A 14,214-nucleotide genomic window follows, 5' to 3' on the forward strand; every position below is an offset into this window, starting at 1 on the left:
TTAGATAGCAGGAAATCATGGAATTGAGTCAGAAGGAAGAGGAGATGAAGACTTCTCCAAAAGATCTGACTCTTATTAAAATGACACTATTGTAAAAGGCAGTACATGCAATTGTGTGTTCCTGGCACAAGTCTGAAATGCACTGGGTTTGCCTTTAATACGTATATTGCTTTGGGGAGTCAGGCTTCAGCCCCCAAGATACAAGTGGTTTCACCCAATGGCATCCCCACCAACTGTGGGAACAGACATACAAGTGTAAGCCAAGCTCCCTTCCACTTCTACAGCTCAGCCTGCCTTCCCAAAACAAGGCTGGAGCCAGTACTGACATTCCGCGTGTTCAGTTTTTGAAAGGCACAGAAAGGGGACCTAAGCTTTTTGAGGCTTGTGAAGACCCTCACATCCTTACAAACAAGCTTTCACATGGTCCTAACCGAGATCATTCGAAAAGACACGTATTGCAGTGACAGTAAGCCAGCAATTTATGCTTCCGATCTTGATTTTATTATTTAAGTTTTACAAAATTTAGTTTCACCAAGCAAGGTAATTCGCTGGTTGCCATGTTTACACAGGGTTCTTCTTACATGAAAGGTACTTTCACATTGAAGTTCTTCAAAGCCCATAGAACTCAGCAGGTAGATGTGCAATCAAAAGAAAAGGTGCACAACTGCACCAGCCCAGAATTTTCCTTTGCTAAACAGCTGCCTCCTGGCATAACGACGAGCTCCTCAGTTTCTGGTTAAATCTTGCAGAGATCTCAGAAAATTCCACAGAAAGGTTTAAGTCAGAGATATATTTTATTATTTTCTACTGCTGTATTCTTCTGGATTGGGTTTAATCTCACATTATGTCATCTCTTTATTTCTGCTGTCTTCCTTCTTATTCATCTCCTCTCTAAACTAAATAGTCTGAATTTTTTAAACTAAATAGTCCGAAATTTTTCAATTTTTAGCCCCAGAGCTCCATCTGTTCATACCATAAAGCCCTGGGTCACAGTTCGGGTCATGGAGACACACTGACACACAGGCAGATACAGGACTGATATCCTCAATTTCATGTAGAGTTGAAGAGTGATGGATTTTATAGTTTTAAGTAATGTTCAGTACCGGTTTGGGAAATTAAGCATCAGAGCCAGCACAACTGCACCATACCAAAACTGATGCAGACACAGGAGGCGCTCATGTATGAAATCTTATAATTTATACAGAATTCCTAATGCAACAAAAATATCCCTGCCAAAAGGAGTCAGTACTAAACAGAGTGTATTATCACTCCCACAGCCACTTCCAAAGCTTCACCCCGGCTGAGGTCTCTCTTAGATGACTATCAGCCATCAGGATTAACGAGATGAACGCTGGGCCATCCAGGTTTGGCAAGCAAAGCGTCTCCCAGCCAGAACCTTCACCCTGGCACCGGCAGAGACTCAGCCAGGCAACCTGCCCAGCGGAAACCTTCTTTCAACTCTCTGATAGGAATAATAAAATTCATTATCAAACAATAGCAAGCTTTGGTAAATATTTCCATGGGTGAGTGCATGGAACAAGCTTTCCAAACATCGTATTTGGACATCGTAATGAGAGCGGCTCAGTGTTCAAAAAAGCCCTGCATCTTTACTGCCCTTTAGAAGTAGGGGTTTCTGACCGCCAGTCCCACATTTCGAAGTCATGGTTGGTTTGCCAGGGTACAAAGACAGCCGCAGTGCCACTGCGAGCTCTTCCCCGCAAAGAACAAGGCACTACTCATGACGAGGGAAACTGTTCAGGTCCCCATTCATATTGCAGCTGCATCCTTTTTAAAGGGACTTCAATTCAGAGGCTTTCGTGTGCAAGTATTGCTTCTGCATCCAATGTATTTCATAGGACTGTAGAGCCTGGCTGTGAACTCAACAGCGCAAAGTGCTATTGGAAGTACACTGGGCCACAATGCACAGCCCTGCTAGTCAAGTCACTATGGAGAATTTAAATCAGAACTGCATCAATTTTTTTTACCTAGTATTAACATGTGCACACAAGTTAGGCACTGGTGACATACAGATGGAGGTTAATTATAAAATGTGGCTACAACATACACCAGTCCTCACAGAGTAATAAAACAGCACGCAACACTCACTGGTTTTGATTAATGACTGGGGCAAAAGTTTCTCAGATCCAGCACAAAGCTAGCAGTCATTAAGTCATCATTAACACGCTAAGATACACGCTTAACAACACCAGTTTACCAAGCACCTTCGACATAACAACCTAGCTCTACAACAAAATGCTTCCAGTTTAAACAGAGCTGCCAAAGGATCATCGGCAGGGAGACTGGAATCATCTTCTAATCAATGATCCGATACAGATTGTTCACTGAACTTGAAAGAAGCAGAGTCTCTACTGCTGCCTGGCATGGGTATCTGAGACAGATACTGCACTGGGAGGAAAAAGATATCTGTCACTGATGCAGCGTACAGAAAAAATCTGACGCCGACGTATGTTATAATCACAGCGAGACAAATATATGTATTTAAACCGGGCATATGGAATTGAGAAAATGTCACAATTGGCTTTAGGGATTACTGCAAATGCAAAAGAAAACTGATAATTTAATAGCAATATCAAAGTAAAGGCAGAAAGTCATGTCCTTGACAACTCGCTCATCTATGATGAATAAAAATGAAAGTACTTTATTTCCTCCAGTTTTGTGAATGATTTCATATGCAGAACTGAAGTAATAGAACATAATTGAATTATACTTTCATATATACGTGTGTGTGTATGCATCCGTTTAATTTACAGCCATGATTTCTTGCAGGAATACAATGCATATACTCCTAACTATACACATTATGAATAGTCCCTTTCAAGTCAGAGCAAAAAGAGAGAACGTTTGAGGTCCCTGCTGGGTTGGGAGCATCATTTCTGTACTTATTTACTCAGTAAAGTTCAAAAAAGAGTGGATTATAATTCCCAGCTGAGGTCTGGATTTTAAATTACAGGGTAAAAATAAACTTTTTATTGACCACACTGCCACAGCATGCTGCAATATGGTAGGTCCTTTCTTTTCATCAATAGTCCTTAAAAAAGAAAAGAAAACAAAAAAACAAAACAAAACAAAAAAACACACAAAAAAAACCCAAAGCAAAGCAAACCAAAACCCAAAAATCAAACCCCAACGAAAACCACTCTTACACACCCATCCTCTCTGCTTTATCCTCCCTGCCGCTGCTGACAGAGCTGTAATCTTCTGACTGCTATCACAAAAGAGACAACTCTTCTAAGCAGAAAGTGCCAGTGTGTATTGAACCAGCCAGGATAAGGTACTCCAGTGGGCCAAACTGTCAAGCAAGCACAAACCTACGTGGGCCAGCAGTTCATCTGTTCTCTCAGGACACGCAAACTTACCTGTGGACTCTGCTGGGAAGGGGCAAGGCTTCCCAGGGCAGGTTCATCTTTGTCTTGGCAATGAGTTTTCCAACAAAGCCAAGGGAGAAAAATTATGCAGAGACACTTAAACTTGAGCTCTTTGCAGGCTTAGGACCAGAATTAATCACAGGATGGTTGAGGTTAGAGGCACCTCGGGAGGTCATCTGGTCCAACCCCCTGCACAGGCAGGGTCCCCTACTGCAGGTTGCCCAGGGCTGTGTCCAGGTGTCTTTTGAATATCTCCGAGGATGGAGACTCCACAACCTCCCTGGGAAACCTGTGCCAGTGCTCAATCACCCTCACCGTAAAAATGTGTTTTTATAGTCACTGTCAAGTGACCAGTCATGTAGAGGTTTGAACTTCAGTGGTGTCTCGCTCAGGTGCTGCATGCAATCTAAGCGCAGAAGAGCGGCAAAATACTCCAGCTGTAACAACTTCCAGTTCTAAACAACTTAGGCTTAGACACATAACCAGACGTGCTCACCATGCATATCAACCTTATTTTTGTGTTACTTGCTCTTTTTCCCATTTCATTTTCACTGCCTTTAAAATTCCAGCACTTCCAGGGGCAGAAGAAATAAAGGCAAAATTCTCAAATCCCAATTCTTTCAGCCATGCGTCCTTTTTTTGACTTGATACATGGCATTACTGAAGTAATATATTCCCAGATCAGCTTTAGTACTGCAAAAGCACTCGGACCTGTTCTAGCGCAAAGGGGTGGCTCCCCCCACCCAGGGAAGCTGCCCTCCACGATTGCCAGAGCCACCCATTAGTCTGTGTGCCTTGAACTCAGACTGGGGTGCACGTGCCCCCCATGTACCAGCAGTCACTGCTCAATTTGAATATGCTACCTGGTCAGAAAGAAAAAAAAAAACAACTCTCATTTTTTACTTTCCCCTGAGCCTGCCACCAAAATAAAGAAGCTTAAAAGTTGAGTAAAGTACAAGATCATTTTGTCCGGGCACACTATCAAGAATGGAAAATTATGAGGTTGCGGGGGAAGCAGAGAGAGGAGTTACAGGAAAGAAATAAAGCAAAGAATGAGGTCCATTTTCAGCTGGACTCAGTCTTTATATGTTCACATATATGTGAACAAGCTGGCCTGGAGCGCCAGCCCAGGTAACCGTAGCCCACTCCCTGCCCTCTCCCTCTATTCTCAATAGCCTTTTTTTTCCCTCCTCCAACTTTTTCTGAAATCCTCTGTTTTTTAACCAATGGGGATGCAGCTTTGATGACTCATCTCTTTATTCCCGATTTGCCTGGCTGCTTTTCATCCAGCAGCAGCAGCACTTTGATGACTCGCACTTTGCTCGTGCTGCCATTCACGCACAGATGTGGCATTGATAGCTCCAACAGGGAGGAAGGGAGGCGGATACGTTTGCTATTCAGAGCACTTCCTCGGTGGTTACGCTCTGGAGACGACTACAATAGCTCACAGCGCCCACTCTGTATGAACTATTCATTCTGTGGACATTTTATCAAGAGGGTATGAAGGGAAGGCAGGATCCTCCCTTCAGCAGCAGAGCAGAGTTAAATCAGCTTAACCCAATCATGAAACCGTCCCCTTCGTCACAATATTTAGATGCACGGTTGTACATGTAGGCTTAAATTCATCTTGGCTAATTACAACCAACCGAAAGACTGGCATGCAATCTGAGGTCATGTACCTCGATGAGATATAAGCACCCCTAAAACACGATTCCTGCTCTCCAAAAATAGATGGGATGAATTGCTCTTTGGAGCCATCTCTCTCCCTCTCTCCAGCGAGTACCATGCTCCCTGAACAACCAGTGTACTACAGACACCTAAGCTTTCAGACTGCTAGTTAGGTGAGAAATTCTGTCTTGCAACAGCAACAATTGCCCACACAATCAGTGGATTAGGAATGACTGGCTAACGAGAAGCTGCAGAGAAAGGACCCTCAGCGTTATGGTGGATGGCAATCTGGACACAAAGCAAACATTACCGAGCAATATGTGGTCAGTAAAAAGGAGTTATCATATAGGGATGCATAAACAAGAACTTTCTTGGGAACTTTCAAGCCCTGCATTGAACCCCATGCTTATGAGAGTGGGTGCTGTGGAGTACTCTACATGACCTGAAGCACTGAACTTCACCAAGGAGGTGGTCAGAGGAGATCAACAAGAAGAGTGTGAAGTAGAGATGATGTGACTCGCAGGCAAAAATTAGGGAGCTAGGTTCGTTATCCAACAGAAGAGATGGGACAAGATAACCATCTTCAAATATACAAAACTTGGCTGCAAAGGGGAAGAGGATAATTTCTTCTTCATGCCATGGTGGACAGGACCGGAGCAATGAGCCAGACTGTCCGCCAATAACGTGGCACCTCTGCTGCTGGCAGCCAGGTTAAACGGACATCGGTAGGACAAGGTTTAGATCTAGTGCATTCTGCCATGAAGAATGGGACTACACGACCTCTTGGGGTCCTTCTCAGCTTTATTTTAAAATCATAGAATCATTAAGGTTGGAAAAGACCTCTAAGATCATCCAGTCCAACCATCAACCCAACACCACCATGCCCACTAAACCATGTCCCTAAGCGCCTCATCTACACGTCTTTTAAATACCTCCAGGGATGGTGACTCCACCACTTCCCTGGGCAGCCTGTTCCAGTGCTTGTTAACCATTTCAGTGAAGACATTTTTCCTAATGTCCAATCTAAACCTCCCTTGGCGCAACTTGAGGCCATTCCTCTCGTCCTATCGCTTGTTACTTGGGAGAAGAGACCGACCCCCACCTCACTACAACCTCCTTTCAGGTGTAGTTGTAGAGCGCAATGAGGTCTCCCCTCAGCCTCCTCTTCTCCAGACTAAACAGTCCCAGTTCCCTCAGCCGCTCCTCATCAGACTTGTGCTCCAGACCCTTCACCAGCTTCGTTGCCCTTCTCTGGACACGCTCCAGCACCTCCATGTCCTTCTTGGAGTGAGGGGCCCAGAACTGAACACAGGATTTGAGGTGCGGCCTCACCAGTGCCCAGTACAGGGGCACGATCACCTCCCTGCTCCTGCTGGCCACACTATTTCTGATACAGGCCAGGATGCCCTTGGCCTTCTTGGCCACCTGGGCACACTGCCGGCTCATGTTCAGCCGGCTGTCGACCAGCACCCCCAGGTCCTTTTCCTCTGGGCACTTTCCAGCCACTCTTCCCCAAGCCTGTAGCGTTGCCTGGGGTTGTTGTGGCCGAAGTGCAGGACCCGGCACTTGGCCTTGTTGAACCTCATACATTGGCCTCGGCCCATCGATCCAGCCTGTCCAGGTCCCTCTGCAGAGCCTTCCTACCCTCGAGCAGATCAACACTCCCGCCCAACTTGGTGTCACCTGCAAACTGACTGAGGGAGCACTCGATCCCCTCGTCCAGATCGTTGATAAAGATACCGAACAGAACTGGTGCCAACACTGAGCCCTAGGGAACACCGCTCGTGACCGGCCACCAACTGGATTTATCTCCGTTCACGTTTTCTATTATTCCTTTTTGCTAAAGCATTAAAACCATCCACCTTCAGTATTCAGCTCTGAGTATACAGCTGACTATTTCTTATCTGAGGATTTCAAGCCTCTTTAGCGCAGGATCACATCTCACTGTCACACTCCAAAAATGCCAGGGGATGCTAAGAGAAATATTTTTTCAAAATGAGATAATTCTCTTAACACCGTATTGTCTGAATGAAGAGAAACAAAGCAAGTTTATCGTGACAGACTACTGCTTAATGAAGGGATTAAAAGTGAATTAGGCCTTTTTCAATTTGTTTCCCACCGCATGCCCCAGACAGCATGCCAGCTTCAGCTGTGATTTGAATAACTATGTTCATGCTGCTGAAAAATCACGTATTGAAATACTCACCTTTCTTGGTAAAAGTTATTGTTGTGGATTATTTCTGTGTCAGAGGCTCCCAAAAATCAGCCTTAATATTATGTATTAATGATCACCTGCACTGAGCAGCCTAAACTGGCTGCTAATATACAAACTAATATACATTTTCAAATTAATTTTTGCCACCAAAAATGCTCTGTAGATCAAGCTACAAGTTTTATTTCCTTTTACTCAATCATATTAGAAGAAATATTATAGGAAGCACAGAATTTCAGTGTCTTTATGGGTAAATATCATGCCTTTTCTCTGACACTTTGAAACAATGAACATTCTTAAAAAGATCCATTCATGTTATTATTAGATGTAGGCATTCAGATGTGTAATTCAGAGTCAGTTGTATCTAAAGTTACCTTTCCCAGCTCTAAAGATTAAATAGTGAGTCACATGCAAACTGATGACAGATTTTAATATCATCTGTCAATAATTCATGTTTGACACAGAGCAGGATTATGCTTGGAATAATATAACCCCTGTATTTTAAAGGAAACTGCACTTGTTCCTGCTAAGCATCTTCAAAAAGAAGCACCTCCTGACCAATATATGGTCCAGGCTAAGGCAGGGTGATAGCTCTTCAGGACTTTCATTAGTTCTTACATAGACAACGATAGGCTGGAGAGAGGAGAAAATACCGAATTCAAACAACTTCCACAACACTGTTTTACCTTTTAATGTGCTTGCTTTAATCACAGAACTGTAGAATGATCTCCATTAGAAGGGATCTCTGGAGGTCCCTGGTCAGAGCCCTGCTTCAGGTAACGCCAATTAATCAGGTTGCTCAGGCTTCATCCAGTCAAAGTTTGAGCATCTTCCCCAAGGTGAGCAAACCCAGCTCCTTCAGACTCTTCCCACATGTCACCTGCTCTAGCTCCAGACCATCTCTGTGGCCTCCACTGGCCTTGCTCCAGTCCATCCATGTCTTTCTTGCTCTAGGAAGCCCCAAACCGGACAGAGCAGTCCGATGCAGTCTCACAAGTGCTGAACAGAGGGGAAGGATCACTGCCCTGGACCTGCTGGCTGCAGTCCTGCTAGTACAGCCCAGCTTGCTGTTGGCCTTTTTGGCATGGGCACATTGCCAGCTCATCTTCAACTTGTCTGCAGAGCAACCCAGCTCCCTTTCTGCAAAGCTGCTTTCTAGCCAGTTGGCCCCAACGTGTACTGGTACTTGGGTGGTTGTTCCTCTCCAGGGGCAGGACGTGGCACTTCCCTCAGTTAATTTCATGAAGGTCCTGTCTGCCCTTTTCTCCAGCCTGTCAAGACCCCTGTATTGACCATCCCAGTTTGGTATCCAAGAACTTGCCAAAAGTGCAGCGGGTCCCATTGTTTTGGTCATTAATAACTATGTTGTACAGTATTGTTCTCTGTTTTGATCCTCGAGGGATGATGTGAGCAAATGACCACCAGTTGGACATCATGCCACCCTTCAAGCCCAAAGGCCCAGCCAGTTTTCCACTAATCATTCGCATCTCACAAATCTGGCTGTAAGGAAACTACGGGAGGTCATATCAAAGGTCTTAGTAAAAACCAGACAAGAGGATGAGAAGGTATAATAGAGGAATCAAGGTGGTGATTCCAAAACACTTGTAAGTGGGAACGATAACCTTCGAGGTGTCAGGGAGCTGCTCCTATGAGAAGACAGAAGCTGTAGCACTGTGCTCCCCCCACCCCAGGAGCCTTTGCTGCCAGCTCTGTCTTTTGTGCTTCTTGCAGTTTCAAACTGCAAGGACTGTTTGGAGGAAAAATTTCACTGATTTCAGGAATACAAATACACTAAGAGCTCTAAGAGGGTGAGAAACATAAATGGGGACAAGACACATGTAAGTGTAACACAAGAACCCTCTGAGGCCTTGGAGAAGAGACGAGACAGTAGCAACCCCAAGAAAAGCCCAACGGGTAGAGTAGGAGTCAGAATCGGATCAATCGGATTTCTTCTTGGGTACAGCACAGGCATAGTGAGGCAACAAAAACGGGTAACGTAGACAGAAAGCATGGAGGTCATGACTCAGTGTGACGCCCACCCTGGCACCTGCTCCTCTTCCGACAGCATGGGTTCAAGCACATACATTGAGAAAATTGCCAGGGTTCCTCCTCCTTGTCAGAATAACCCCTTGATTTTGTTGCAAAGCAGCTGCATTTAGTTTTACAACTCCTGCTTGCATTAACTTACCCAAATTAACTTCTACGTGCTGATTTTAAAGGGATTCACTCTACTAAAAACAAATGAGAGTTGCAAAATTAGTCCCTTTGCTGTTCTTCCTCACATCTTGACTTCTATTTCTGTTCCTGCCACTCACCAGCAATCTGCCAGCAGGTGAATCACTTCACAGTGTTTCTGCTTCCCTTCAAATTTCTCATCTATTTAGATAATAAATTTGCAGAGTAATAGCTGTCTTTAGATACAAAGTGGGTCGGTGCTCAACAAGTGCCTCTACCTGCTGCTGTACGATATTACCGCTAATTGTCATCTTGGGCTTCAGCATATGCACGGTCACATGCTTCTGAGATGATCTCAGCTTCTCGCATTACGACATCCACTTTGGCTTTTGTATTTTAAACTAGCCTGCACTGGAACAACGAAATCCGTGTGTCTGAAAAATGATGCCAATGCACTTAACTCCTGCAGTACCACAGACATATGCTGGTGTGTCTGAGGCTTCGGACTCGCACAGAACAGATGTAATTAACACATTGCTGTTGAATGAAGGGGGGGTGAGTGTACTTAATTATACCTACGCGTAACACTTTAAACTTGCATCATGTCCAAAGTATACCGATGAGTACGTGTTCATCTGATGGCATCAGCTTAATTACCTCTCTAATTATTCAAGAAGGAGCACGCAGAAAGTTTCCTTTGGATTGGTTCTATCACAGTAATTGATTGTTACTCTGGTGATGCCACGACACGCAATCAAACAATCAGAAAGTCAGAGTGAGCACAGAAAACAAAAAGGTCACAGGGACAAGCTGGCAGAAACCTGAGCTACTCACCCAAAGACATGCCTGGTGTTCCTCAAATTAGCCTCTCAACTCAGGTGTGTGCACGGGAATATAGATGTATGAAAGATCCTGTGGCATAAGTAGTAGCAGCAGAGCACCTGGATCTGCAACGCTTTCCTTGAAACAAGTATCTACGTTCATGCCCGAGTCACCTATAGCTCTTGGTGACGGAAGGCGGGGAGACTTGAGAGTGTTTCAGAGAAAGAAAGAGGAAAAAACAAGTGTTCACGTGCCTCTGTCACCATATTCCCTAACCATATGGGAGGATTATCAAGCAGAAGGTTCAACAGGTGACTTGACTGTCATCTGCGAGAACCTTGGTGGCCCTGGATGCAGAAGCAGGCAGGGTAGTAGCAGGATACTGTAAGAGCAATAAGGATTTCTAGGCATACAATAATAGTCACACTGGGTTTTTTTCACATCTGCTGAGCACACTTCCTCAAGCACAATCTGCCAACGATCATCACACGTGACAAACGCTCGTTACGGCGTGCAGAAGTCCTGCTGCGCATCAGCGTGCGGTGGCAATCAATCAGGCCAGCGGGGAGCCAAGGTGCTCCCTGCAGCACAGCGGCTTCCCAGCCACCGTGTGCGCACCGTGTCAATCAATCAAGGTGAATGGCAAGCCACCACACACAGATGGTCCACAAACCTTGCAGACCCCATCTGGCTGCTGGAACAGCTGATGTCCCGGAGCAACCCAAGCTGGAGTGCACATCCATGGCAGGGAAAAACCTTCCCAACTTTGCTCACAGGTCAATCAATCAAAGGGAGCCTGACAAATCATGCAACAGTCCCTGTGTCCTGCAATAACAGTGAGACAAATCATTGCTGGAATGAGATGGAAACCCACAGCTGCTGTAAGCCTCAGCTATTCACCTTAGTCACCTCTCTCATCAGTAACAGCCAAGTTCAACAAAAACATCTCACACCAGTTATGCTTACAGACCTGAGAAATGCAGAATAGCCAAATTGCCAGCAATTTTACATTACGATCACATAATTTGCAGCTGAACTTAAATTCACTTAAATTCATTGTAGCCAATGATATTAATTACAATAAATATCATAGAATCACAGAATGGTTTGGGTTGGAAGGGACCTTTAAAGGCCATCTAGTCCAACTCCCCTGCCATGGGCAGGGACATCTTCAACTAGATCAGGTTGCTCAGAGCCCTGTCCAACCTGACCTGGAATGTTTCCAGGGATGGGGCATCTACCACCTCTCTGGGCAACCTGTGCCAGTGTCTCACCACCCTCATCATAAAAAATGTCTTCGTATATCGTGTGCATGTTTGCCACCTTACAGACCCTTCAGTTTGTCTCTCCTCTGTTTCCATTAGATAGGCGTCTTCATTACATGCCTCCAGCTTTAAATTAAAAACAGATGGACAGGCTAGGACTGCTCTATACCAAAACAGGATATCAAGGTCAGGGTCTGATTTTCATTACTTTGGATTTATCCTGGATTACTCTGGATTTATAATTTATATAACTTCTACGAAGTTACACCAGGCAAAGGTCTACCAAAGAACTTCTATATCAGATGAAGTCATACCAAATGAGAAAAGTTTTGTCTCAGAGTCATCAACACATCAGTCATTGTCTTTAATGAGTTGTTGCAGTAATTACTATATGTATTTAATCTTGCCCTTGATGATGGCTGCCACCAAGTTCTTCATGAGAAAGTGTGAATCTTTATCATTTTTCAGGCTTGTTTACTTTGGAAATTACTCCAAAAGAGCAATTCCTGTTAATGTATCAAGACAACCTTTTCCCAAAATAAACATGACATTTGTAAGGTGGAAATAATTCATTCTTGTTGCAAAATTAGATCATGATCACCTGTCCTCAGTTCGGAATAGTTATGCTACTTGATGTTCCCCCATTACTGTAACAGAAACAAATTTCTGTTGCAGATGAGGTTCACGTGGCCAGAGACTGTTCTGGCTCCAACAGCAAAACTATCGCTCTGATAAATGGGAGTGGTAACAACTCCCATCCTTTGTCCTCATGGATGAGGGTGGATGAATTATTACCGGTGTTGAGAGGAGAGCTGCTCCCACCTATCAGCTACACCTCTCCATGGCAGACAGGATTTCATGCCTCTTCTGGTATGAAATCAGAGCAACTAGTGAGGGACAAACCGCACATTAAGATTTTTTTTTTTTTCCCTGGCAAAATTAATGAGAGAGTAAATTAAGGGCTTCCAAATCATTTTGCCAGGTACCTTCGGAGCCGACTGCAATTCCCCTACTGCCAGTGGCAGATTTAAAGCTGAGCTGTGAATTTGCTTTGCAATGGGCTGTGTACAGTAATGGTACATACCACAGTTTTGAAGTCCCTGCTGTTAAATCAGAAATGCAGAAAAAGCTGAAGGCAACTCCTTGCAATAAAGCCGTGAGGACAGAAATAATGTGAAATGTGCAAGTGCAAATAAAATTCATAGCTCATCTTAGGTGCACTCAGCATGTTAATGGCTCAACTGTTTTGTTCATTTGCTACCTGTTTTCAGTGCCCCGAGGCATACGCTATTAAGGCACAACCCAGCGTAATCTAACCTGAAGTCTTCAAATGTTATAACATGTGCTGCAGAACTGTTCTCCAGAAAACACTTCTCTGAAATTTCAAATTATTTAGAAAGCTAAGCTGAATACTTTGCTCTTTGGCATCAGGTTTATAAACCATTTCAGACACATCCTCTGCGGACCCTGGACAGAGCCAGCTATAATTTCCATCCTCCTGGAAACCAGCATTCCCAATTGCACTTCTTGCGAGCAACCACTGGCATGAGGCTCTTGAGATACATAGCAGCGATAAAGCCACAAAGAGATGGAGATATACAACTCAGTCAGGGACAAGTCCAAAGACAAGAGCAAAGGCACAAGAAATGCCACAACATCAAGACAGCTTGGTCAGAGACAAATAAACACCTAGTTACCCTCCTGCAAAGCATTTTAACTCGACTGCTTGAATATTTTCATGTGAACCAATTAAATCTGAAAGAAAACACTTTTGTTGAAATCAATGTAAGAAATCAATGTTTAAATCGATGTAAGAATATATCAAATCAATCATACAAAATCCACTGCTTAAATCAATGTAAGAATATAAAAAGGTTGATTTTTTCCTAAAATATTTTGTTGACCAAAAATAATTCGCTTTCAACAAAGCACTGAGAGAAGTATTTGTTTTTACTCTATGCCCAGGCTTGACTGAGATGCCCCTTCCTCTTACCTCGCTGCAGTACCTTCTTTGAAGTCTACCCATAACAAGGAACCTCCCTGACACTGGGGGGAAAATGCAAATCCCGATATAAAATCCAGAGAGCAATAAATCAAAACTCTTCTTCAAATCCTCACTTTGGTGAGAAAAAAGAAAACACCTGAAAACGGCTTGTACAACTTGCTCCCGAATAGCTCCCGCCACTGTGCGGGGGCGTATGGTCACTGAGGTTGTAAGCAAGAGAAAAACATCGAAACACAAAAGACCATGGGGACGTCAAATGACCGGGGAGGGTTGCTGCTGGAGGCCCACCTGTTTTATTAGAGAGTCGGAAGGACACCATCTTGTCAGGGATGCTGCAGACATTCCTCACCGAGGCGATGCAGCTGTAATTTGCGTAGTCCTGAGGTCGGAGGTTCTTCAGCTTCAGGATCTTTGTTTCTCCCTGCGTGTGCAAGAGAGAGTGTTAGGAAAAGATGGAGGCAGAGGAACAAGCAGGGATGTAGGCTACACCGAGACTGGCTTTCAGGAGGCAAGAGGAAGATGCAGAGGTGACTAATTAGAAGCAGATGTTGAAGTGGTCCAGAAAACATGTGTTATTTAATTTTCTGAAAGAATGGCAGCTGGCATAACCTAAAACCGTAGCCCCACTTACATATTAAAGGCAAAAGAAAAGAGAGCAGCGAGGGGGAAATTGGTTCCACA

At 44.3% G+C, this 14,214-nt stretch overlaps 1 protein-coding gene across 2 annotated transcripts in view; it reads right to left on the reverse strand.

Annotated features, from left to right (window-relative positions):
- The window catches only part of MDGA2 (MAM domain containing glycosylphosphatidylinositol anchor 2), a 388,607-nt gene that overhangs the window by 164,867 nt on the left and 209,526 nt on the right, over window positions 1-14,214 (reverse strand). For both annotated transcript variants that reach the window (XR_012673750.1, XM_075150684.1), the window contains exon 5: window positions 13,822-13,954. Coding sequence is in view for 1 of the 2 variants with exons in the window: in XM_075150684.1 (XP_075006785.1) it covers window positions 13,822-13,954 (133 nt within the window). In the remaining variant the exon portion in view is untranslated. The remainder of the gene's footprint in view (window positions 1-13,821; window positions 13,955-14,214) is intronic.

This window comes from Calonectris borealis, chromosome 5, assembly GCF_964195595.1.
Source record: "Calonectris borealis chromosome 5, bCalBor7.hap1.2, whole genome shotgun sequence".
In the NCBI taxonomy this organism is placed as follows: domain Eukaryota; kingdom Metazoa; phylum Chordata; class Aves; order Procellariiformes; family Procellariidae; genus Calonectris; species Calonectris borealis.